The sequence below is a fragment of the Schistocerca nitens genome, chromosome 3, assembly GCF_023898315.1.
Source record: "Schistocerca nitens isolate TAMUIC-IGC-003100 chromosome 3, iqSchNite1.1, whole genome shotgun sequence".
NCBI lineage: Eukaryota > Metazoa > Arthropoda > Insecta > Orthoptera > Acrididae > Schistocerca > Schistocerca nitens.
The window spans coordinates 271,832,201-271,846,473 of NC_064616.1; the positions used below are offsets into that span (position 1 = coordinate 271,832,201).

General features: G+C 35.0%; 1 protein-coding gene across 1 annotated transcript in view; it reads right to left on the reverse strand.

Moving 5' to 3' along the window:
• Nucleotides 1-14,273, reverse strand: part of LOC126249572 (uncharacterized) — a 121,800-nt gene that overhangs the window by 48,942 nt on the left and 58,585 nt on the right. Inside the window, exon 6 of the mRNA XM_049951236.1 lies at nucleotides 10,712-10,883. Within this exon, the coding sequence (XP_049807193.1) occupies nucleotides 10,712-10,883 (172 nt within the window). The remainder of the gene's footprint in view (nucleotides 1-10,711; nucleotides 10,884-14,273) is intronic.

The window sequence follows — 14,273 nt, forward strand, 5'->3', positions numbered from 1 at the left end:
AAAAGACTGAGGAGAAAGCTGTGCCAGAGTTGATGGAAGATAAAAACAACATATAATAACAAACCACCAGGCAGAGGACAGTATCCAAATGACACATGAATGATCTTTTATGGCCCAATCCACTGAAGAGGATTACAACTGAGAATAAGTCCAGGACTCCTAGGAGGTGAAAATCAAGGCAGAAATGAAAAGAAGACAAGAGTCTACTCTTCAAAGAAATAACCAGGCAAGAAATGTACCTCTCATAGAACAATGTACAGGGCTTAACCAGTATGTTGTATGAGCTGGAGGTCCTTTTGAATGATACATTGAAGGAGATTTCAGTCTTGTGTGTAAGTGAACACCATGTGCAAGAAATACAAAAATGTGTAGCTGGGATTACAGAGACTTCCTGCTAAGCAGCAGCTTTTGCAGGGAAACATACAGAGGGGATGGGCATATACATGTAAGAACAGGTATTAAATCAAAGGAAATTAGGTTTAGAAATGTCTGCTGTATTTGAAAAGATTTTGAATATTGTTTATATGAACTAACAGAAAGTAAAATTACAATTACATGTATATATAGGTCCCCTTCTAGCAATTTTGAATTGTTCTCTAAAAGTTTGGAAAATCTTCTGAATTAACTAAATAGTCAGTCAAGATACATCATCATGCTTGGAGCTTTGAATATTAATTTCAAGGATAACGGTAAAAAAAGGGCAGATACTAGTTAATATACTTAAAACATGCAATATGGAGATATGCGTAGAAGATATCATCAGATACAGCAGCAAAAGTGAAAGTACTATTGACCAAATATTCATTGGTAAATCAAAATGTGGCTTTAAATCTGAGTTATTGGATACAGGTTTCTCTGATCATCAAGCAATTAAATTGATTTTGGAGAAATCTCATAAGAAAAGTGACAACAAGAGATACATTGAGTGAAGAGTAATTAATGATAACAGCATTAGGATCTTTAATCTAATGATAAAAAATATAAACTGGAACATGGAAACCATAAATTCTGTAGATATAAAATTCAGCAAGTTCTTGTCAAATTATAAATACTGTTACAATATTTCATTCCCTCCGAAGAGAACAAAAATAAACAAAAAATCAAATTTGTGGAAGACAAGTGAAATCAAATAGTTATCAAAAAGTCTTAGAATGCTATACAAGTGTGCAAAGCAAAATACTACCTTGAAACCAAATGTAAAGTGTTATAGGAAAAAGCACAGGGAAGCTGTAGTTGCTGCAAAATAGAAGCACAATGATTCATATATCAGAAAGGGGAACAACAAAATGAAATCAATGTGGAATGTTATTAATAATCATACAGGCAAACATGACAAATGCAAGCAATAAAATCACCATAAAACACAGAAATGAAATTGTTGATGATCCACTTCTAATAGCTAATATATTTAATGATCATTATATTAATGTATCCCAAAACCCGATCATAGTTAAATATAATCCAAAGACAAAGGTAATAACTCCAATAAATGAAAGGACAATGTGCCTATATCCCATAACACTGGAAGTAGTACAAAGGGCTATCAGTAAACTAAGGAGTAAAATGACCTGCGGATTTGATGGTATCCCTGACAAAATTATTAAGTATTGCACCGATAATGTTCTCTCTCAACTTATGGACATAATCAACCACTCCTTTGAACTTTGAAACTGGGGGTGTTTCCAAGTAAACTTAAGCAGTCAACAGTATTACCAGTTTATAAAAGTGGTGTCAAGTTTGAGATTAAAAATATGACACCACTATCATTATTACTTTGAACATAATAGAAAGAATAATGTGTAACTGATTGCTAGACTTCCTAAAAAAAAATAAAGTTCTTGTAAATGCACAGAATGGTTTCAGAAAAGGCAAACCTATGCAAATGGCTCCCTTCGATTTCCTAAAACTTGTTTACAAAGCTATTGAGGGCAAGGAACTGATCCATGGGTTGTTTTAGGATCTTTCCAAAGCATTTTATCTTATAAATCATAATCTACTACTGTCAAAACTATATAATTATGGTGTTTGTAGTGTTTCCTATTAGTAGTTCAATTCATATTTAGCTGATAGGAGACATATAGTGCAAATTTCTCAGGATGGCAAGGTGTACCAGTCTGAACATTTAAAGAGTTAATTATGGGGTGCCCCAGAGCTTGGTATTGGGACCATTGTTACTCTTGGTTTTTATTAATGAACTACCACAACAGTTTTCAACAGCTGATACTATAGTACTTGCTGATGATACCAGCTTCTTTATAAAAGGGAAGTATGCTTAAAGATTGCTGCAATATTGAAACAGTGTTAAGTGCTTATTACGCATACATGCATAGTCTACTGAGGTATGGTACAGTATTCTGGGGAATCACCTCTTTGTCTTTTAAACTTCAAAAGAAAGCTGTAAGATTAATAAGTGATGCTGCTTACAGAGAATCATGTAGAGGTATTAAAAACCATCAAGTTTCAGCTTTGAATAGTGAGATCCACAATTATCAAACAACTAACAGGGATGACTATCATGAGGATGTGCACAGAAAATCAATATCTCAGGACAATGTTGTTTAGAAACAAAAAATTCTCTACAATGCATTGCCCCGTAACATCAAAAAACTACCAAACATTAATACATTTGAAAAAGAACTAAAAAAATTTACTAATAAACAACAGCTTCTACAGCATTAATGAATACCTGGAATTTTGCTCAAATCTGTATGTCTGCATCATAATCTCTCTAAACAAAAATTCATAATTATCAAATTATTCCTAGATAACATTAAACTTCTTTCATCAATGTCTGTATCTAATTATGCACCTAACTTTTTTGCTCTATGTTACTATGCCTATTTAACTAAAGTACTGTTATTTAATAGTTTCAGTAAAACTAACCAAGGTGTTTCACTAGCTCTTATTTTATCTGTATGTACATATGTAATTTTTTAATCCAATTAAGCAGAATAATGTTTTGTTATGAAGATGTGTTGTTAATCAAACAATGGAAAATCCAGGATGGAATGTAACAATACAGGATGCCCCACTCAAACTTTCCTGATTTCAAGGACCCAGGAGAGAAAACCCAAGGTAGATACAAGAATGAAAAATGCACCACATTGTAGAGCATCTCAAAAAATTTATATTTCCCACATCAAAAGTGCCAAGTATCATCGCCATAGTTCGTCATTGTCACCTGAAGTGAAGATGGCGACTCCACAACAGTGCGCGCATGCAGTAGTGTGGTTTGCAGAAACAAAACTGCTGATTGCTGTGCAAAGAAATTATTGTCATGTGTATGAATGTGATTCACCTGATGTGAAAAAATTAAGGAATGGCATAGAAAGTTTCTGGCAACAGGAAGTGTTATGAAACATTCTGGCGGTGCATGTTACAGAGTTTGAGAACAGACAGTGGAGGACATGAGACAAACATTTCTCAGAAGCCCACGAAGATCAATTTGTCAACCATCTAGGCAACTTGATGTACCTTGATCAACACTGCATTGTGTAGTTCACCAGCATCTTTGTATGTGTGCTCACAAAGTGCAAAGTCTGCAACATCTGACTCCGAACGACAAACCACGCCGACAACAATTTGCTGTAGATATGCTGCAGTGTATTGATATCAATGCCAGTTCCTGGAAAGATGTTTATTCCCATATGAGGCAACCTTTCATCTATCAGGAAGGGTTAATAGGCATAATGTTTGGATTTGGAGTTCACAAAATCTGCACGTTGTCATTGAACATGTTCATGATGGCCCTAAACTAAATGTCTGGTGCGGGCTAATGTATGACAGGATTGTTGGACCATTCTACTTTGCAGAACAAACAGTAAATGGGTCAGTGTATCTGGACATTTTGGAGTACTTTGTGTACGCTCAGATACAAGGCTTGCAACACAACATTATTTTTCAACAAAATGGAGCTCCACCACATTGTCCAACGGCTGTTTGCAAGTTCCTGAATAGGAAATTTCCCAGTCGTTGGATCAGACATGAAGAACCCATTGCCTGGCCACCATGTTCACCCAACATTACGCTGCTTGATTTCTTCACGTGGGGATTCGTGAAGGACCGTGTGTATGTGACCAAAGTGGACGATATTCCTACATTGTGTCATTGTATCACTAATGCGATTGCAATAATAATAGAGGAAATGTTACAAAGAACTTGACAATAAATTGAATATAGACTCAATATTTTTCATGCTACAAATAGTTCACATTTAGAGGTGTATTGATGATAAATAAATAATTTATTTGAGATGCTCTATAATGTGCTGCACTTTTCAGTGTCATATCTACTGTAGTTTTTTTCCTGAGTCTTTGAAATCAGGGAGGTTTGAGTGGAATACCATGTATTATGAAAAGGAAAGTTGCTACTATTGATAAGGTTGACGAAGGCCTTAATGGCCAAAAGCTTTACTTGTGACAGTATTTTCCTTGTACCTATCTGTGACTCAGCATCTCCACTATGAGATGTGTTGATAAGAATGATAAGAGTTTGTACATGATGTAACTATATAATATTTTACACTGTTTTGTACTATGACAAGTCCAATATCATGAATGTGTATGTAATATGGGTGCTAAATAAATAAATAAATAAATTGTTAAGACAGATGTCATCATTTTGGAATTATATTCCGAAGGAGGCAATTGAAGTATGTGTGGCCAATAGGCTACAGCCTAAGCATAGTTTGTGACCCAGCCCTCAGACAGCTAAAATAACAGTGTCAACTGAGAGGTACTTCCACGCCTGTGATCCAGTTTGCACACAGCCTTTGGTGATCCTGTGCCCCTATCACTCCACCCGACTTGTTATGTGATTGGGTAGTGGGGGCAGAGATGACAGTGATTGTAGCATAAAGGAGGTAGGATGTTGCGAAGATGATTATTCTACAGGTATACCCAAATATCTTGGCAGGGTATGCTGTCAAAACACCGTGTTATGAAGACAACTCTGTCCGGCTGGACATCTGAGAACACTACAAACAAAATCTTTGAGGTTTGCTGATGACAGTGAAAGACTTGTAAGAGCAGTTGAATAGAAAAGACAGTGTCTTGAAAGAAGGATATAAAATAAATATTAAGAAAAATAAAACACAAGGAATCAGATTAGGAAATATTAGACGAATTTTGCTATTTGAGCAGTGATATAACTGATGATGGCCAAAGTATAGAGAATATAAAATGTAGACTGGCAGTGGCAAGAAAGTGTTTCTAAAGAAGAGAGATTTGTTAACAATGAATGCAGATTTAAGTGTTAGGAAGTTTTTCTGAAGGTATTTGTCTAGAGTGCAGCCTTGTAAGGTAGTGAAACATGAATAATAAACAGTTTAGACAAGAAGAGAATAGAAGCTTTTGAAATGTGGTGCCACAGAAGAATGCTGAAGATTAGATGGGTAGTTTATATAACTAATGAGGAGGTAATACGACTGGGAAGGAAATACATTTGTGACATTACTTCATTAAAATAAGACATCAGTTGGCAGGGGACTTCCTGGACATGAAGGGAACACCAATTTAGTATTGGATAGAGGTTCAGGAGGTGGGGGGGGAGGGGGGGGGGCTTAAATTTTTTCTGGAAGATGCAGTTATCTACAATGAAGTATGATCTGAAAAGAAGATGTGCAAATATTCACTCAGAGATCTTGATAAGGTTTCAAATGGTGCAAAAACTGGCAACTTGGAATAACATTCAGAAACATAAAACTCTGCACTTCACAAAATGCAAAAGCATGGTATCCTATGATTATGATATCAATGAATGTCAACTGGAAGCAGCCAACTCATACCTGGCAGTAATTATTTGAGGGGATATGAAATAGAATGTTCACATTCACTTAACCATAGGTTAACCAACTGGCAGAATTTGTATTTATTGGTAGGACACTGGGAAAATGCAATAATTTTGCAAAGGAAATAGCTTACAAAACAGTTGTGTGACTCATCCTAGAGTATTGCTTAACCAAAATAGGGTTAAGAGGGGATAATAAAAGTGTACAAAAAGGACATAATAAATGTCACAACTTTGGTTAATTCATGGTAGAGCAATAAACAAATGCTGAAAAACTTGAAAAATCAGGTACTTAAAGTCAGACATGAAGAATCCTGAAAAGCCCATTTACAATTTTTTTAAGAACCAGTATTAAGCAAAGAATCTGTACACATTCTACAACCAGCCCTGAACTGCTCCCTAAGGACCACAAAGCAAGATTATACTAACTACAGTCACTCTCCCAGTGTTCAATTCAAAAATGGAATGAGAAACCCTAATACAATGGGGAGTATCCTGTACCTTGCACTTCATACCACTTTTCAGAGAATTGATGTTGATGTAGATGTAATGCAGTAATAGCCGATGTTATTTTAACACAAATATCAAACCATACCAAAGCGGAATCCTTTTCTAAGAAAATTTTGTTAGTGAAATTCAGGTTTCATGGAATTAATTCTGTACCTAAAAATGTCCTCGCCATTTTAAATCAAAAGAATGCAGAAAATTTTACTAAATTATGCTTTGAATACAGAGAGATCACATTTATCTCACTAGAGAATAACCATTACTATACCTATATAAGGTTAAATATCAGATAAACTATGCTTTCATTTATGCAAGTGGCTTTCCCCATAGTACAAACGAATCAGGATGAATTCATTCATAATGTGATATTATATGAATATTATAATCCAGTTAAAAAAGTAATAACATAAACTTTTGAAAGGGTTGTTATCAGGTTTTATGTGAATGCTAAGGATATTCACTGCTGTGTATTCAATTGCATAACATAAATGATTAATATGGTACATTGGCAATAACTGATAAACCAAATGAATCTTCAAAATTTGTAATGAAAATAATTCAACTGAAATATTTAAAAAAGTCTTGAGCTTCTTAAATAAATTATTATAACCACTTTTGGACTTCACATCATCAAAATGTGACACATATTTTCATTTAATAATGTACAGCATAATTTTAATTTTTGGTTTATGTCATATTTAAGAAAGAACATTGTTACTGTGCAGAAATAAAATGGGGAAAAATATCATCTTCTCACCCACAATTATCTTCTATACAGCTGTTTAAACATTTTACATTTGCCTTGAAATTAACTTGCTGGCAGTGAATGTCTTGATGTCAGCTGTGTTAGGTGTAAATCTACTACCCAATAGTGACATATGAAAATTTGTGCTGGACTGGAAGCATGCACAGACAGCCATAGTGGTTAAGGTGACTGCTGATATTAAGTGGGAAACCCAAGTTTGAGTTCCGGTCTGGCACAAATTTTTATGTGTCACTGTTGGGTCATAGATCTATTCCTAATGCAGCTGATGTCAAGGAATTTCCAATCAGTGAATTAACTTCAAAATGTTTATGTACAGCTGTGGATCATTAACAGCGTCTGTTCTTCCAGATGTGCATTTGACTGTTGCAAGCCTAGGTAGACACACAACAATAACATTGGTCTGGATTCTTCATTGCTTTATTCTCCCTGTTCCAGGAATCCAATTAATGCTGTGAGCATTAGGTGATGAATTTAGTAGACTATGATATAAGGGTGTAGAACAGTGACACATTGACTGAAGTGATAAAGGTGACCACTTCCAATAAGTGGGAAATCCAGGTTTGAGTCCTGGTCTGGCACAAATTTTAATGTCAGTATTGGGTACTAAATCTATATGTGTTACATAGCTAATGTCAAGGAATTTGCAGTCAGTGAATTAATTATGATATATGAGGGCTATCCACAAAGTACATTACGTTTTGGAATTAAAAATAACAAAGTATTGGAAATTTCTTTTATTATATACAGATGAAAGCCACACTTAAATACTACTTTTCTACATAGTTGCCATTTAAATTAAGGCACTTATCGTAGCAATGGATGAGCTTGGAAATTCCTTCGTCATAAAATTCGGCCGCCTGCGCCTTCAACCACGTGGTTACCTCTTTTGGGACAGAAAAGGTGTGATTTTTGTGGATTTCCTGGAAAGAGGCACTACAATAAACTCTCAAAGGTATTGCCAAACTCTGCACAACCTCAGAAGAGCAATACAAAACAAGCGCAGGGGAAAGTTGGGCTCAAAGATCTTGCTGATTCACGACAACGTCCAGGCCCACATGGCAAATGCCACTCGTGAAGTTCTCGAATCTTTTAAGTGGAAGTTGTTTTCTCATCCGCTGCACAGTCCCGACCTGGCACTGAGCGACTTCCACTTATTCCCAGCAATGAAGAAGTCGTTGGTTATGCAACGTTTTGATGACGACGCACAGCTTCAAGAAGAGGTAACCACGTGGTTGAAGGTGCAGGCGGCCGAATTTTACGACGAAGGAATTTCCAAGCTCGTCCATCGCTAAGATAAGTGCCTTAATTTAAATGGCAACTATGTAGAAAAGTAGTATTTATGTGTGGCTTTCATCTGTATATAATAAACAAAATTTCCAAAACTTTATTTATTTTTAATTCCAAAATGTAATGTACTTTGTGGATAGCCCTCGTATTTTGTGAGAGCTGTGGATTGTCAACTGTGTCTGTTCTTTCTGACATGCACATTAATTTTGTATTTACATTCCATCAACCCATGGCAAGTTTCTCTAATATCCAGGTTTCCTAGCTTGACAAGAAATGCAGTAAAGTTAACACAGTCAAACTGTTTTTCAAGATCAAGGGATACTGCAATGAGATCCTCCCCCTCATTCTTTCATACACTACACTTCCATCTTGAGTTGTTTATAGGAAACTTTGGGAGTGACTAAAATGCTTTGTTATGTGTAACTCAATTTCCCTACAGAAAGAAAATCATTAGAACTCTATGGCATTCAGACATGTAAGGGGCAGGAAGGCACCACACTACAATTATAATACATGGAAATGACTATTAATACCAATGAGAAAGTCATCAACAGTGTGTAGCCTTAACTGATTTTCAGAAGCATTCAGATGACTCACAAGTAATATGCAAGTAACCTTAGCTGTAAAGCCTCCCCATTAATCCAAAAAACACTATCCCAATACACATAACCAAAACACAGTAATTAATTACCACTACTCCCACAAAAAATTTAAACACCAAATATTATAATTAGCCTGGCTGAATCACTGGTGTATTCGTGAATCAACAAAAAAAGTTATTGCTTCAGTCATGCTTACAGTTAAGTAAGTGTTGGTTCACTTCTGACTTGAACAACAACAATACTTCTATAAATAGTGACAAGTGTATCACTTGACAAAACAAGTGTTAGTTGTGTTAGTGAGACCAGAAAATTAACTTCAGCTTAAACTACTTTTGAAACTTGAACCAGTTGCAACATTTCTTTGAAATACCACTTGTGTAATGGCTTGGAAAGTGAATGCAAACTGTGTCTATGTAAGAGCACATTAGTCTCAGGTCAGTTCACACTAGCATCCAGTCACTACATCCAATTTAAGACAATGTAATTTTCACTTACTTTAAAACTGCACTTGTCTATTTTCCTTTCTAACCATGGTTTGATTATGTAAATGGGATTCTTTGAGCTTTTTTTAGAGGTTTCTTCGCAACACAAAATAAAATTAGGTCTTTCAAATGCCTACAGAAATTTGAAATTAGTCTGCATTAGGGCAAGGTTACTGCAGTAATTAACAACCACTTTTCATAACAAATATTTATTACACAGTTCTTTGCTTTTAATTTGAGATTGAAGAGTTAATTGAATTAACTACTCTGGATGTTTTCATCAACAATGGAAAAAGTCTTACTGCAGTATAAGTGTAGAATAGTGCATTTATGCCAGAAAAGCTGCATACCAAAGTCATATCTCATTATTTAAATGAGTACTATCTTGAAGTGTAAACTCTTTGAAGCCATGTGCCAACTTTATTATAACTACAAAGAATATTCACCAATCTACACAAAGAGATGCCAGACTTTCAGTAACATTCCATTGTTGTGATGTGCATTATAAACTTGCTTTCCACCACACAGCCTTCAAACATTGCCATTTTACAAAGTAATCTTCAAACAGCAATAACTCATCACAATATTCACACTGAAGTTGATCAGTGCTTCCTTAAGGCCAATTCACATTTCACATGAGAATATTCCACAATGCATTTCAATTGGTGGAATTCACTCTGACCATCAATGTCACATCACATAACACCATGTCACATCACTGTCAATGTTTCTCAGGTAGAATTTACTAACATCGGAAGTTAACCAATTTTTGATGTGATCATTCATGTTATAGCAGTGTACTTAGTGCCTTTGTGTCATCTTAATTTTCATTTCATAATTTTGCTTTGTTTTTGTTATGAACTGCAAATGTTCCATGAAGACTTGGATATTTTTTTCCATTGTGTTTTCTTTTATAAGACAGTTCAGATATCTGAATGTGAAAAATGATTTAGGATTTACAATAACAGAACAGATTTAATGTCTATGCTGTGTATAAATAAAGACCTAAATGGATGAAGCAAATTTTCATTAAATGCTGTTGTTAATGTGGCCTTCGGACTGAGACTGATGTGATGCAGCACTCCACACTGTTCTATCCTGTGCAGCCCTCTTCATCACTGAATAACTGCTGCAACTTACCTCCTACTGAACCCACTTCTTGTATTCATCTCTTGGCCTCACTCTATCATTTTTAGCCCCAGACCCTCCTCCCCCCCCCCCCCCCCCCCCCATTACATATTTTGTAAAAGTAAATCTGTTTGTTAGTGCATGGTACTTACTGAGAACTTTGCTGTTGAATACGTCCATAGCTGCCATCACGGTCACAGTTCACATATGGCATTTCTGCATAAATTGTTCCACGGATTTCAAGTTTCTCACGTATCACATTCTGAGCATATTCCATACTTTCACACTGTCTCAAATACTGAGTTCCAACTTTTGCTGCATCATCTGAAACATTAGTTTTATCAGCCTTCAGCAAAATTCTTCAAAAATTGCTTTATTGGAAATCAACCGAATTTATAAATAAAGAAATGCTAATAAATAATTTGCACCATGGATTTGAAACTGGAAAGTCAACCACTCAGTAGCTCAAATGAAATATGAGTAGCAGTAAGCAATGGAAATCTTGTGTCTGATGTACTGTTTTAATCATAGGAAAGACTTCATTGTCATTATTTATGACCTACTGTTGCACAAATAAAATAATTATTACATGTTAGTTAATATGCATAAGTTCAGTTTGTTACCGGGTAACATAAATACGTTTGAAATGCCTGTCCATGTACATATGGATCTGCATGAATGCAGGTAAAAGTGTCTGATAAAGTATATTAGCTTCTAAATAAATCATACATTACATCCTTACATCAGTAAAGACAGTTATTATTATTATATATTCTGAGCAGCTTAATTTTCTATATCCTGCACCATCGTTAAAAAAAGAAAAGGATTTTCTTTTCATGTAGGATGCTCTTTCAATTAAGAATCCTGCTTTTTGGAGTGTTACTTGTACTGAAATTTACTCTGCTCTCAGAGACCCAGAAAAGTAGAAATAAATAGATAACGCTATTTCTTCCATTTACCACTGATTATCTTTAAGTCATTATGGTGTTTCCTTTGATAGTTTGTGGTTTGAAGATTGCCGTTTTAACAATAATGCTAAGTACTTTGTAATTATAATTAAAGTGCAGCTACTCATAGAGGTTCATAGTTAGCCATAATTACTGTATGACAGCAAAACTTGGTAGATATTGTAATGCATTAATACAGAACTGATTTATACTGGAAAAAAATAGTTCCAATTTTGGCCATCAGGTGCAAATTTAATGCTGTGGATGCAAGAAAGACATACAGAAATATTTCCATATGTAACAGATTAGGAATGGGATGTGGGCAGAAAAGGTCAAACAAGCGAGAAAGCCATAATGCTGATTTTATTATTAACCATCGCTTACGCTGTTCATTCAATATGAATACCAGAGATGTTGATGAGATACTGAGCAGCACCAGATTAGCACCTGGTGGCCAGAAATGGGACTAATTTTTTCCAGCATAGATCAGTTCCATATTAATACATTAGCATATTTGCCAAGTTTCACTTGTATATGATAATTACAGCCCACACTGGAACTCCACGTGTAGCTGCACTTTAAATATAACCACCCAGTATGGGAAAATCATGTTAGATTTTGTGTGGGAAAAGAGAAGTATCAAATATTTATTCCATTCAGTTGTCACCTATGCTGTACAACTTTGCAATTCTTCAAGACCAGCCTCACCAAAATTTGGTAATTGCATTCACTTTGCTATGATTTTAAAAATTTTCTGCTGTGGCCAGTTACTTGTTCCCATTGTCTGTGGGAGCCATGACACTCTAATAAAATGTAAATATCACACACTAAATAAGTTTAAAGTCTATATCGCTCTTCCTCAACAGAAATGTATGTCAGTGCTCTCTGTGTGTGTGTACACTTACATGCACACATGTGTGTGTGCACCTGCATTCTGTCACAGTGCATCTAAATAATGGAAGTTTGTGTGACCTTTAACTTCTAGAGCAGCCATCTGAATGCATTGATGAATCTACTATGTGGTGGTGTTATAGCGTTTGACAATGCCAATAAGGTGTGCAGGGAATCATAAACAGTCAGCACAGCAAACAAGACAAGGTACTTATTTCATATGTGTTACATACTGCTGCTTTGGTTTATGAAGTTTGGAAGAATCCAAATTGTTTGTTTACATTTTTACTGTAATATAAGTATTCAGTTTTTCCTATTTATGGCCTCTGTTATATTATCACATTATCATGCAACACATCAGTATGCTACCTAAATAACTATTAAATACACTAAAGAACTTGTTAATAAGAACAGGTTGACAATAAGTTGTTAATTTCAGATTACTAATAATGCACCATGAATAGGAAAGGAAGGTTGTGATAACAACTTTTATTTAGGAGCCATCCTGGCTTATGTAGGTAAAATATGTAAATATATTCAGGGAAGTTCAGCTGTGGTTATATTATATAGAATTCTTAGCAAGAGTTGGGAGAACTGCAGCTGTCTGTGAAAGAGACTTACAAATCAGTTGTAGAATTTTCTCTTGGAGGTAGATATCTTAAAAGTTTTAGAAGCAATGCAGAGTCAGGTAGAGAGAGATGGAATGATGAAATGAGAAGAGAATGCCATTATGCAATTTCTAAAGACATCATGGTTTAAGGAGCAAAAAGCTTCAACAAATCACATTTAAAGAGATAGTAAATGTTTTTTCTAACTATGGTGCTTAAATGTTGACAGTATTTTTTCTCGTGTTATTCAATTTCAAAGGAATAAAACTCATCAGAAATAGATATTAACAATCAGTAACACATTAAACAATATATGCAAAATTCAGTTGGATAAGAACCATAAATACATTAACAAACAAATAAATCAATAAAGAAGCTCATCTCAGCTTGTTTTGCATTTAGATGTATCAAAGTCATATTGAACCATTTTGAATGTTTTATCTCTCTTGTCTAACTAAATTATCATCTGGAGCAGTACAGTTAAAAATACAGTAAGTATTCCTCTAAAACAAGTGAGAAGCAAGAACAGCCACATGAATGATAGAAAAATAATATACTTTCCTTCCTGGTATAAGATTCAGAGGGGGGCAGAGCTGTCTATGGTGGTGAGAAAGATATCCAATGGGCTACCACATGACATAAAGCGAAAGGTTGAAAATCTCAATAAATTCAAAGAAAATTGAAAAACATATTATATTAGTCACTCCTTCTAAAAATGATCTGATAATTTAGATTCAAGGGTGGAAGATTCTTGTTAGCTGCAAGAGAAGCAGCAGTGTTTATTGTTAACAGGTCTCTAGTTTATTGTAGAACTATAACTGCTGTTGTATGATAATCTCACTGTGTCCCCCATATGTATACAGGGTGTAAATAATAAATAACTGTTTACAATGAGCGACAGTGGCATAAAGAAAGTTGAGATTAACAATTTCATATAGGACACTTACATCATATCAATCCAGGTTTCAGTCTCAAATTGGCCTACCAAAGCCACCTAAGCAACAGTATACACATGCCACACAATATTTTAAATATGTTCAAAGCACTTCATGTTCGTTATTGACTGTACATTCATTAAAAAATCCACTATTGCAATTACAGCCTTTCGGTAATTTTCAGGTGAGTAACAGGTGCTGTAAGCACAGCTGTAGTCATCAATGAAAGGAATAAAAATTATCTGAGCATCCAGTGATCATGACAGCTTAACTCACATACACCATTGTTATGTGACAGACAGGATAAAAACACATGAAATAAAACTTGTACTT